The sequence below is a fragment of the Camelina sativa genome, chromosome 15 (genome assembly GCF_000633955.1).
Source record: "Camelina sativa cultivar DH55 chromosome 15, Cs, whole genome shotgun sequence".
Classification (NCBI taxonomy): Eukaryota; Viridiplantae; Streptophyta; class Magnoliopsida; order Brassicales; family Brassicaceae; genus Camelina; species Camelina sativa.
The window spans coordinates 30350872-30364307 of NC_025699.1; the positions used below are offsets into that span (position 1 = coordinate 30350872).

The 13436-nt window shown below is 36.9% G+C and overlaps 1 protein-coding gene and 2 pseudogenes across 2 annotated transcripts in view; 1 reads left to right on the forward strand and 2 right to left on the reverse strand.

Annotated features, from left to right (window-relative positions):
• LOC104747934 (protein phosphatase 2C and cyclic nucleotide-binding/kinase domain-containing protein) overlaps positions 1–2966 on the forward strand; it is a 6277-nt gene extending 3311 nt beyond the window's left edge. The window contains exons 5-15 of one of the 2 annotated variants that reach the window (XM_019237294.1): positions 20–104; positions 201–263; positions 346–428; positions 523–754; positions 839–1155; positions 1248–1335; positions 1406–1753; positions 1837–1902; positions 1985–2106; positions 2198–2354; positions 2445–2966. In XM_019237294.1, coding sequence (XP_019092839.1) covers positions 20–104; positions 201–263; positions 346–428; positions 523–754; positions 839–1155; positions 1248–1335; positions 1406–1753; positions 1837–1902; positions 1985–2106; positions 2198–2354; positions 2445–2690 — 1807 coding nt within the window. In that variant the 3' untranslated portion in view covers positions 2691–2966. The remainder of the gene's footprint in view (positions 1–19; positions 105–200; positions 264–345; positions 429–522; positions 755–838; positions 1156–1247; positions 1336–1405; positions 1754–1836; positions 1903–1984; positions 2107–2197; positions 2355–2444) is intronic. The other variant, XM_010469641.1, reaches the window with a different exon arrangement.
• On the reverse strand, positions 4870–6130 carry LOC104747935 (annotated as a pseudogene).
• LOC104748951 lies at positions 7861–8697 on the reverse strand (annotated as a pseudogene).

Below are 13436 nucleotides of genomic sequence, written 5' to 3' on the forward strand. Positions count from 1 at the left end.
GTGACCATTTCCTCTTCAGGAAACTCACTGATTCTCAGTGCCAGGTTTTGTTGGATTGCATGCAAAGGCTTGAAGCTAATCCAGGGGATGTTGTTGTGAAACAGGTCGAAACATATTCCTCATAAATCACAGATTCTGCAACAAATATCCATCAATATAAACATAAGATATCATTATATCTCTGGTTTGTTCTCTTGCAGGGTGGTGAAGGGGACTGCTTCTACGTTGTAGGTAGTGGCGAATTTGAGGTCTTGGCAACTCAGGTTTGTTTTATAGTAACTCGATTTGACTTGTGAGCAGCTTTGAGCATTATTATCACTGTGCTTAACTGGGGATGAATATTAGGATGAAAAGAACGGCGAGGTTCCTAGGATCTTGCAGCGTTATACAGCTGAGAAACAATCATCATTCGGTGAACTTGCCTTGATGTGGGTTCTCTGCACTTTTCTTATTAGAAATAATCTTCTTCAGGAGATGAAGTATCTGTCTAATTCAGTTTCTTGCAATATATGATGGTGCCAGGCATAACAAGCCACTTCAGTCTTCTGTACGTGCTGTGGATCACGGAACATTGTGGGCCTTAAAAAGAGAGGATTTTAGAGGAATTCTGATGTCTGAGTTTTCAAACTTAGCATCCTTGAAGCTTCTTCGTTCTGTTGATCTTCTTTCCCGTCTTACAATTTTGCAACTAAGCCATGTTGCAGAGTCTCTTTCCGAAGCTTGCTTCTCTGATGGACAAACAATAGTTACCAAGGTAAAATTAGTTTTGCATTTTGTGAAGATAAATAAATTACTTTACCCAACAGATTCTCACTCATACTTTTTATTGAATGTATAGGACGAAAAACTTCAGGGCTTGTATGTTATCCAGAAGGGAGTCGTGAGAATTACTTTCGGTACAGAGGTGTTGGATAGTCAAAACGTTTCAAGCCTTAAAACGGAAATCACTAAAGAATATGAGAATGCTGAAATTGGAACAGAAGTCTCCATAGAAAAGCAAGAAGGAAGTTACTTTGGTGAATGGGCACTTCTTGGTGAACTCAAAGATTCCTTAAGTGTGGTCGCCGTTGGCGATGTGGTCTGTGTGATTTTAACAAAAGAAAATTTCGAGTCAGCGGTTGGCCCTCTGACCAATCTTACAGATGACAGTCACAAGTATGATACTATAATCTTCTTCATGCTTGTTTTTGAGTTTAGCTCCGTAAGTTTCATTGGTGGAATGATTTCATGTAATGTTCTTTGTTTAGGTCAAGACATGCTTCATTTGATCTGTCCAAGGAATCTGCAAAAGTTACTGATACTACAGCCCTTGCTAAAGCCACCCTTGCAGATTTGGTAAGTAGTATTACTTCACAAAAATTTATAAACATTTCTTCTCGGTTCACACTTTTTTTGGTTCATCCAGGAATGGACGACATGCTTGAGTTCAACAGACTGCAGTGAGATTGGGCTCGTGCATTTGAAAGATAAAGAAAATTTGCTTAGCTTGAAAAGATTTTCAAAGCAAAAGGTGAAAAAGTTAGGTAAAGAGGCACAAGTCTTGAAAGAGCGGAATCTGATGAAGAACGTAATAAAAGCCTCAGCTTTTGTTCCCGAAATCTTGTGCACTTGTGTCGATGAAACATTTGCAGCCATCTTACTGAATGCTACTCTTGCTTGTCCTATATCTTCTCTTCTTCACTCCCCACTTGACGAGTCATCTGCCCGTTTCATTACTGCCTCACTTGTGTCTGTCTTAGAAGATATACACAAGGTTAAAACTTTTTGTCTAACATCTCCAGTTATTTCTAAGATTTCATGGTCTGAAACTCAGTCTTTTGCTTTTGGAATTTGTAGAACGAGATTCTCTTCAGAGGTTCATCCCCCGAGTTACTGATGTTGGATCAATCCGGATATCTACAGGTCTGTGTTGCCTTACATGGCTCTTTCGGTTTCATAATATATCCATTTCCACCAGATCATAATTTTAATCTGTTTATTTTAGGTTGTAGACTTCAGATTCGCCAAGAAACTATCCGGGGAACGAACATATACAATCTGCGGAAATGCAGATTACTTAGCCCCGGAAATTGTTCAAGGGAAAGGCCATGGTTTTGCAGCTGACTGGTATCGATTTCCCTCTATTCCTCGTGTTTTTCATTTTCGGCATAAGATTTGAAGAAGATATGTAACCATTTTCTCTCGCTGGTTCAAAAAGGTGGGCTCTTGGAGTTTTGATCTACTATATGCTAGAAGGAGAAATGCCATTCGGGTCATGGAGGGAAAGCGAGCTAGACACCTTTCAAAAGATTGCAAAAGGCCAACTAACTTTTCCTCGAGCTCTAAGCTCAGAAGCGGAAGATCTCATCGCCAAGGTATCATCTTTAAGTTCCAATTTCACATCTATTAAAACTAGAAATCTCCGGTTTTCATTTTCTTACCCGTATCTTAAAACTCTTGTGTAGTTGCTTGAAGTTGATGAAAACCTGCGGTTTGGTAGCCAAGGAGGTCCTGAATCGATCAAGAAACATCCCTGGTTCAATGGACTTAAATGGGAAGCTATTAGTAACCGTGAATTTCAAGTTCCTCAAGAGATAATGTCGCGCATTCATCACCATTTGGAGAATGACACCGTTCTCCCCCTAGAAACTGCCCAATCGCTCGACACAACAGATGATAAAGATGCTCGAAATTGGCTTGAAGAATGGTAAGAGACTTGAAACAAAACCGCAGCTGTTTTTGCCCGCTTCTATTCAATTCAAATTTATGTGCTTGTAAACAGTCATTGATGCTGAAAACAAGGGAGCCTATGAATCTTAAAACCATGATTCATGAGAAAGTTTAGGATCTTTTGATTGTGGTGTAAATAGGTGTATATGTTTAGAGAATGGCTGAAGAAGATCATTCACCAATCACCTCCAAGTTTTGTATTCTCTGACTTCTTTTTCTGATGGGCTCTGACTTTTATAGAAAGAGTTCTCTGTTTTGTGGCGGCGTAGTCTAAAATGATTTTGAACGTGGAGACGCAATATGCAAGTGAAGTTACTAATAAGTAATAATCATACAATGAATTTAAGGTTTAGACCAAATAAATAATATATTTCATGTAATCAAATTCATAAATCTTAAAGTCGTACACTTTTTTTTCCTGAAGTCAGCAATGTGTTCTTTTCGTAAATATGAATGCTCTTTTCGTAAATATGAATGCTAGTAATAAGGGCTGTATTGAACTGAGGATTTTATATTTACTTCATTAAAAAAAATAAATAATAAATTACAATTATATTAATTATTTATATAATTACTAATTTATTCATGAAATTATTATTATACTATAGAAATATATGTGTAATTTTATTGTGAACTGCATTTACTTTTTCACCAATCAAATATCATTCCATACCGCTTTTGTATTAACCACACTTTTTCCGCAAATGTAATTTTCTGCCATGCAATTTATTGGTTTATGTTACTAATATCAGCCCAAATAGAAGAAGAAAAACAATATGCATTTGATACTAATTAGCCGCCAATACAACCAAAACCAATACAAGAGAAAACCAACACACAAAACCAAAAGAAAGGCAAATGCATCTCCAAACAGACATTATGATTTGAATATGGCAAAGCTCACCTTGTTGAGAAGTCTAGTGTTCACCAACATATAGTTTGCCTCATAGGCTTTCAATGTTTTAAAATCTTCTTCAATTTTCTTCTTGTCCTTTGATGGCACAACGTTCGATTCTTCTTTCACAAATTCTGCATCACTACTGAGGGCCAAATTAACAATGTCAATAGGGAGGAATGATTTCTCAAACAATCAGACTCCAAACAATCAGACTTCTAAATAGTCTTGGCAAGTTTGTAACATGTAAGATCATGAGCTTGCGTAAAGATTTTTTTTCCCACATACTTCTTCTTCAACCATCTCATCTTGTCACTCAATTGCTTCATATTCTTAATTTAAATAAATATTTTTTTAAAGATAAATATTTTTTCATTAACAAAAATAAATAATAAATTACAATTATATTAATTATTTATATAGTTACTAATTTATTCATGAAATCATTATTATACTATAGAATTATATGTGTAATTTTATTTTGAACCGCATTTACTTTTTCACCAATCAAAAAAAAATTGTTACTATTGTCGAAGAAGTTTTTTAAACAAATATTTTAAAGTTTCACTTCTAAAGGTGTGATTTTGTAAGACTTTTTTTTCAACTAAAAATGTTAGAAAAGTCTCCAATTATTGATTGAATAACAAGAGATTGTAAATGATTTTTAGAAATTTCACATTCAATAACATAGGATTTCAGATGATTTTTAAAAATCACCAATTGAATAACAGAAGATTTAAAAATACCCCATAATCTCTTAAAATCATCGTTTCAATACACCCCTAAGATTGCGGTATTAATGCCATTATTATGCTGAAATTAACAAAAAAAAAATTTCCCCAAAATCTGACCATTGATTTGGACTTAACTAGTATTTCGAAAAGTTGACAGTAAATTTGGAAAAAAAAAAAAAACTCGGTCGCTGATCATATATTTTAGAGTGGACTTATAATAGAAACATGCCATTCCCATTAGTGGCGTACATGTTTTCTTACTTTTAATAGGCTTCACATTTTTCGTTTTAAACTATTTTATACTTAACTTTGTTGTTATACTATATTATACTTTTAACCCCCTCAAACTCATCTCAACCAACGTGTATCACACATCATTTTTGATCTCATAACGTGGATAAGTTTATTTGTAAAGAGTTTTTTTGCCAGTCTACTACAAATTCACATGTAAAAGAACATGTTGCCCTAATCCAAGTAGACCGACCAAATAGTCCACAAAGACTATTTGCAGATAGTGAAATCAAATCCGGAACCATTACGATTTTATACATAAAGTTAACCCTAAAGCCAAAACCACTCTTAAAAATTAACTACTATGAAAAAATTTGCAAATTGTCAAGGTAGGCAAAAGATGAAATCTATACATTAAGATTTTGGCGTGTCGTCGTGTTTAGTTCATTCCCTTTCTCTCTGTTAACAGACCACTGTGCCGTTCTTCTAGCGATCGGCAACCATAATCGCCGTCTTCTTTCCTCTGTCGTCGCAGCATTCCCAGAATTCCGCGATGTGGAGGCGGTAGCAGCGGTTGAACCGCTGTAGCATCCTTCAACCGCGTTTTCTCTACGAACAGTCGTGATCTCAGACACCGTTCTTCTCGACGAGTCTTTGTTCTTCAACATTCTCTTCATTTCCATATCTTCCTTCTCCCGCAAGTTACCTCTCTGCACTCGATCTATTGACGAGAATCTGTCGCTTGACAACGAATTCAGCATCTCCGATGTCAAAAACGTTAAATCCGACGAAGTGACATTACTCCAACGGTTCTTAAACACGATATCTGAAACAACTATCCTGTGATTGAACTTGTGCATAGCTTTCTTCTCCTCGATGTCTTCGTTTCCTTGTCTCTCAAGAAAGAACGATTTCTTTAGAATCTTCCGGAAACTGCTGAATCTTGAAGACCCGTCACTAGTTCCTTCTTCTCGTTCGATGTATATCTCCAAGCCCGAGTCTTCTTCTCTTGTCTGGGATTGGTTCACCATTCTAAGACTATGGCTACTAGTACAACCCAAGACTTTCTACATAAAGGACACGTGGCGTGCTGCTCAAGCCACTCATCAATACACCCAATGTGGAAAGCGTGTTTGCATTTAGGTAAAAGCCTAAGAATCTCAACGTCTTCGAATTTGGACAAACAGACAGAACATTCAAGCCCTTGTTTCAACCCTTTCAAAGCAGAGAATCTGAAAAAGGGAAGAGATTCGATCGCTGTCTTGTCGAGACCAGAGAATCGAGAGGATCGATTGAAAAGCCCTTGCCAGAGACGTTCGTGTCGTCTTCTCTCTCCCTCACTCTCGGTCTCTAATTGGAGATCGTTGTTGAAGCATTTGGCGTAGACGAGGAGAACAAAGGTGAGAGTGAAGACGATGGAGAAAACTCCGGTGATGATGGCTAAGCTCGGCTTGAAGAGGTCGCTTGTTGCGTACGGGTCAGGAGGAGATTGAGCAGAGACATAGTCCAAGAAGATGATGAAGAAGAAGAAGAGAATGGAGATTTCTTGTGGTGAATTCATCGTTTGAGGATGATTCGAAAAAAGACAAATGTTAAAAGTCGTATTTATGAATTTGGAGAGAGAGAGAGAGAGATGTTTTTATTTTTAAACACAATTTTATATTATCAACGTGACATGACATCATTATTGATCTCATTGAGAGGCATGTATAATTCTGTGAAAGGAAATAAAATACTATGTGGAATACTATATATGGGTCCATGGGTATAGTTGTAGAGGAACTATTATATAAAATCTATAGGTTCTGGTTAATAATTAATTAAGGAATTTTCGGAACGAAAGAAAAGATTAACGAATATGAATTATTGAATATATAGATACTACTATATATGTAAAATAAATTTCTTGACTTTGAATTGGGGAGCTAATAACCTTTTTTGGTGTGAATTACCACATATGTATTTTTAATTTTGAAAAAAAATTGTAGTCAAATCATCGATAAATTTATCTTGAGAATTTAATATTATGTTCATGTATATATAAAAACTAAATTAGATAAAGTATTCAGTAAATAATTTTGATAGTATTTACTATTTAGATGTTGGTAAAAAAAAATCTACATGAGTTTTTACGCAGGTTTTATACTAAGAAATCTACCACCACAAGCTTCAATTTCTAAAAAGCTAGTTTCGTGCTCCAAAAAATTTGAAAGATCTAAAAGTTTTGTCTAGTTTTTGACTTTTTTTTTTGTTATAACCCCCAAATAGACCCAAAACCAAGAGGGTAACAAAAATGGATCCTAGGTTAAAATTGCTAGTAGCAGGTCAGTGACTGCTTAGTCTTTGAGAAGAGATCACTCAAATCATAGTTCCTGTCTGCAATTAATTTTTTTTAATATACCTTTGCTCGTTCGTTCCACTAGTCATTTGCAGGAGGAGAATAATGCCGCGACACGGCTGCAAAGTCCGTAACACTTTTGCTCACTCTTACTCCAGTTTAGATACTCATATGAGTCATATCTGACTAACTCAACCAATCTATTTCTTTTTAACACAGCCAAGAGTTGCAGCTAGAGTGTTGTTAGGTACAATATAATCTACTGACTTTTGAAGGCTGTGATGGACTCCAAGATGGATCCTATGCGCTTTGCCTTTTAAAAATGATATGTGAGAATGTAGTAATGCTTATCCCCTCAACTGTCGTTCCTAATTAATGAAACATATATAAAACATCAAATGTTTTCATACGTGTAGGAGCTTAAAATAAGAAATCACAAACGTTAAGGGAAGATGGAGGTGAGACTGTAATCTCTTTCCTTAACTCTTTGAAACCCTTGCAGTGAGACAGGATTCTTAGTTCCAAGAGTCCAAGATACAACCACCCACAACCGGGTTTGCTATCACTCGAACACACGACTCTAAACGAACTTAATCATTACGATACTTTGATTAGACTAGACACTACTTTACTTTTATAAACTGGACTTGAGCAGACTAGACACTACTTTACTTTCATTAGAGTGACAAACTTTCGAGAGTATACAAAAATGTTACCGTGTCTAGCGTTTTTGAACTTTGAACCAAACAATTTTTATATCTATTGTATTTACTTGGCCAAGAGGCAAGAGGTGAACATGATATTTTAAACCACCATGATTTTCATGTGAACCGAGACAATATATATCGCACGCAACGACATTTTCTCGTAGAGTTATAGTTCTCAATTGTGTCCATTTAGGCCTTGGAAAATCCTGGTTTTCATGAGTGAACTTGGAGAATATAGCTTCTCTTTCATTCTCCAAGAAACGACCCCATTTCACAGTACTCATTAGGTGATCCCGCATTAATTTTGTTTTTAGAAGCTATCACGACATCTGAAACAACTATCCTATGATTGAACTTGTGCATAGCTTTCTTCTCCTCGATGTCCTCCTTTCCTTGTCTCTCAAGAAAGAACGATTTCTTTAGAATCTTCCGGAAACTGCTGAATCTTGAAGACCCGTTATTAGTTCCTTCTTCGCGTTCGATGTAAATCTCCAATTCTGAGTCTTCTTCTCTTGTCTGGGATTGGTTCACCATCCTAAGACTATGGCTACTAGTACAACCCAAGACAGAGAGATCGTCTTCAATATTGACTCTGTTTCTACTTATCAATACACCCAATGTGGTTCACTAAGGACACGTGGCGTGCTGCTCAAGCCACTCATCAATACACCCAATGTGGAAAGCGTGTTTGCATTTAGGCAAAAGCCTAAAAATCTCAACATCTTCGAATTTAGACAAACAAACAGAACATTCAAGCCCTTGTTTCAATCCTTTCAAAGCAGAGAATCTGAAAAAGGGAAGAGATTCGAGAGGATCGATTGAAAAGCCCTTGCCAGAGACGTTTGTGTCGTCTTCTCTCTCCCTCACTCTCGGTCTCTAATCGGAGATCGTTGTTGAAGAATTTGGCGTAGACGAGGAGCACGAAAGTGAGAGTGAAGACGATGGAGAAAACTCCGGTGATGATGGCACACTCGGCTTGAAAAGGTCGCTTGTTGCGTACGGGTCAGGAGGAGATTGAGCAGAGACATAGTCTAAGAAGATGAAGAAGAACAGGAGAATGAAGATTTCTTGTGGTGAACTCATCTTTTGAGGATGATTCTTTGAGAAAAAAGACAAATGTAAAAAGTCGTATTTATGAATTTGGAGAGAGGGAGAGAGATGTTTTTAAACACAATTATCTATATATCATCAACGTGACATGACATCATTATTGATCTCATTGAGAGGAATGTATAAGGGCATTTGCATCGGTGTCCCTAAACACTGTCCTTGCCAATTAAGTGATTTAATTTAAATGTAAATTCGACATATTTAGAAGATACGTTCCTTATTAGGGGACGTTTTTCCTTTGTCCGTCTGTACACGTGTCTGCTCAAGAGATGTTTGTATTGTTTGGGTAGGGTAAACAAAAAAATCGAAACATCACTTTTTTTTTTCAACTCCGACTCCGTCTTTCTTGTTTCTTTCTCTCTCGACGGCGACTTGTTTCATCTTCGACTCCCGGCGAAAGCATCAGTTAATTTCGTCATCCGAATCGATCTGTGGTTTCATCTTGAAGGGTATCCGCCGGTTCCAATCTCACGAGGTTAGTGTTCCAACGCCGTTTGCGAATTTAGGGTTTAGTATATTGTTTGTCGATTCGATATTGATTCTCGATTTAGGGTTCTCGATTGAGTCTCTTATTTGTTATTAGAGTTGGATATAGGGTTATGGGTTTCAATTTTTTATCCTGAATTTAGTCTCTCGATTTAGGGTTCTTTGATTTAGTTTAGGGTTCTCGATTTAGGAATTTTATTGTGTTTTTGATTTTTTTCTCTGATTCGGTAAGTCTGGTGTTCGATTGTTTAGTCTGTGGTTCGATTGTTCTCGATAATAGTTTTATCTCTGGGTTTACGCTGCAAATGTCTCTGTTTTTTTGTTTTGATTTACGGTTTTGGTTTATGTTTTTTGTTTCGATAGTTGCGTGTCTCAGTTTTGGTTTATGTTTGGTTTTTAGATTATGTTTCTAGGTTAGCTGGATGAGTGTATGAGTTTCTGAGTGTAAGGATGAGTGTAAGGATGAGTGTAAGGATGAGTGTATGAGTGTATGTGTATAATGTTGATTACTTTTATGTTAAACTGACTCTACCTTGCATATTGTTTGCTGTTCTTGAGTTTCCTCAGGGTCACTTGAAGATAGCAACACATCACGGGAANCAACTCCGACTCCGTCTTTCTTGTTTCTTTCTCTCTCGACGGCGACTTGTTTCATCTTCGACTCCCGGCGAAAGCATCAGTTAATTTCGTCATCCGAATCGATCTGTGGTTTCATCTTGAAGGGTATCCGCCGGTTCCAATCTCACGAGGTTAGTGTTCCAACGCCGTTTGCGAATTTAGGGTTTAGTATATTGTTTGTCGATTCGATATTGATTCTCGATTTAGGGTTCTCGATTGAGTCTCTTATTTGTTATTAGAGTTGGATATAGGGTTATGGGTTTCAATTTTTTATCCTGAATTTAGTCTCTCGATTTAGGGTTCTTTGATTTAGTTTAGGGTTCTCGATTTAGGAATTTTATTGTGTTTTTGATTTTTTTCTCTGATTCGGTAAGTCTGGTGTTCGATTGTTTAGTCTGTGGTTCGATTGTTCTCGATAATAGTTTTATCTCTGGGTTTACGCTGCAAATGTCTCTGTTTTTTTGTTTTGATTTACGGTTTTGGTTTATGTTTTTTGTTTCGATAGTTGCGTGTCTCAGTTTTGGTTTATGTTTGGTTTTTAGATTATGTTTCTAGGTTAGCTGGATGAGTGTATGAGTTTCTGAGTGTAAGGATGAGTGTAAGGATGAGTGTAAGGATGAGTGTATGAGTGTATGTGTATAATGTTGATTACTTTTATGTTAAACTGACTCTACCTTGCATATTGTTTGCTGTTCTTGAGTTTCCTCAGGGTCACTTGAAGATAGCAACACATCACGGGAAATCTAAGAAGAAGCAGTGGAGAATCATTGAGTTAGAGGTAAATATTTATTTCTGTTAATGCTTTCGTTTTTGAAAAATTTTATATGATAGGTTTCTTGACCATAAATTTTTTGGTTTGTGTATAGTTGGTGTCATCAACTTATCAAGGATAAGATAGTGGCTCAGTATTTCTGAGATTGTGTTTTAGTATCTAACTTTCTATGATTCTGTTTCTGTTTTAGTATCTTAATTTCTATGATTTTGTTTTAGTATCTTACTCGGCTTTCTATGATTCTGTTTTAGTATCTTACTCGGCTTTCTATGATTCTGTTTCTGTTTACTATGTAACTCGGCTTTATATGATTCTGTTTCTGTTTACTATGTAACTCGGCTTAAGATGGTACTTTATATGATTAATCTAAATTTCTGTCCTAAACGATGTTAAATTGTCATTGTGTTTCTGATTGTGTCATTTTGTTCTCTGTGTCTATATGTTAAAAATATGACAGATGGGCCAAGATTACAGCTACTCTCAGCCTGATTCGTCAGATCAATATGATCGTTGCTCTGATGACACTGAGCAGAGGGAAATAGAAGCTTTGATTCGGATGGATGAGGCTGAGAGTAGCTTCATGCATCCTCAAGTGAGTCAATACCCTCCTCAACCTGAGGTCGAATTCGGATTCCCGAAGGTTTGCTACTGTGGTGGTCCGCCANGGTTCTCGATTTAGGAATTTTATTGTGTTTTTGATTTTTTTCTCTGATTCGGTAAGTCTGGTGTTCGATTGTTTAGTCTGTNCATGTGGGAGTCCATCTAATGTTAAATATTGCTATGTTGAACTGATTATGAAGTGATATTGCTAATTATATATGTTAATGCAGGTTTTTTACATGTGGGAATATTGATGATGGAGAGATGCATATTCACAAGTGGTGGGATGAAGCTGTCATGGAGGAGATGAGAGAGATGGGCAGACAATGTGAAGTATTGTCTCAGAAGGTAGATAATCTTGCATTCTCCAGTGACTATGAGTCACTTTGGAGTGATGAAACAGAGCAGAAAATATCACGCCTAGAGAAGGAAGTGTTTGAGCTATGGAAGACCCGAAATAGGTTTAGTATTCATTTTCAATTGATGGTTTTGGTAGCAATAGTAGGTATGGTTTTGGTAGCAATAGTAGGTATGGTTTTGGTAGCTTTTGTTTTTGTCTAAATCACGGATCATTGTAAGGGCAATGTTATTTTGTGAAGTATCACGGGCAATGTCATTTTGTGAAGTATCATTGTAAAGGGCAATGTCATTTTGTGCAATGTCATTGTCAAAATATCACGGATATATGTTTGTGCAATGTCATTTTTTTCAGTATCACGGATCAGTTTCACGGATTATTGTAAGCAATTTGGCATTTTGTGGACTATCAAGTATCACGAGTCTTTGTAACTTCTACTCCTATATATATTCTTCTTTTCTAACACAATACCAAACAAATCAAAGAAGATCACCAACATACTTTCTTTCTTTGTTCACTTCTCATTTCCTTGTTATCGATTTCTTACTCAAAACAAACAACATCCTTTTTTCCTTACTCTACACTTCTCTTTTTTTCTAAATGGCTGGTTCATCATACCATTATCACTACCAAAGAGATGGTATGGATGATGATTTTGATGTCTATTTTGATAATTATGCCGAAAATTCTGGTCTCAATGAAGAACCGATAGAGCCAAGGCAACGGATTTTTATCCCAAGAAACCGAGAAGAAGGCCACAATAATCTTTGGAATGATTATTTCAGTGATACTCCAACATATCCTGACTATTTATTTCGGCGACGGTTTCGCATGCACAGGCCATTGTTCATGCGTATTGTGCAACGTCTCTCTACAGAAGTCGAGTATTTCCGTGAATCCTATGATGCAACCGGTCGGGCTAGTCTGTCAACTATACAGAAATGTACTGCAGCAATTCGCCAATTGGCATATGGTACTGCCTCCGACACAGTTGATGAGTATGTACGAATTGGTGGTTCAACAGCTCGGAAATGTTTGCACGAGTTTACGGCCGCAATAATCCAGTTGTTTGGCGATGAATACTTAAGACGTCCCAGACCCGACGACCTTGAAAGACTACTCTATGAAAATGAAAAACGTGGATTTCCCGGGATGGTTGGGAGCATTGACTGTATGCACTGGGAGTGGAAGAATTGTCCAACAGCTTGGAAAGGGATGTATTCACGATCAACCGGAAAACCAACAATCGTGTTGGAGGCAGTAGCTTCGTACGACCTCTGGATATGGCATGCTTTTTTGGAGCTCCAGGTACTATGAACGATCTTAATATTCTAGATCGATCAAATGTATTTGATGACATTCTTAACGGTAAAGCTCCGGAGGTCAACTACTTTGTCAACGGAAGAGAGTACAATTTGGCGTACTATCTCACCGATGGTATTTATCCCAAATGGGCAACTTTTATACAATCTATCCGGCTCCCACAAGGTATCAAAAATTCTCTCTTCTCTAAAAAACAAGAATCTGTCCGGAAAGATGTTGAGCGTGCCTTCGGAGTCTTGCAAGCTAGATTCGCCGTTATTAAAAATCCATCTCGTTTATGGGGTAAATACAAAATAGCAAATGTTATGAGAGCATGCATAATACTCCATAATATGATTATCGAGGATGAAAGAGGAACATACAGTTGCCGAAACATTGTTTCTGTATTTCAACACGGAGAAGATGTGGATCAAACATATACCATCGGTGCCGCCAGTTTGGGTTCCAATATGAGCACTACGATTACTCGTCTTACAGAAATTCGGGATAAAAAAGTCCATGAACGGTTAAAAAAAGATTTGATTGAGCATATTTGGACTAACTTTGGACATCTTC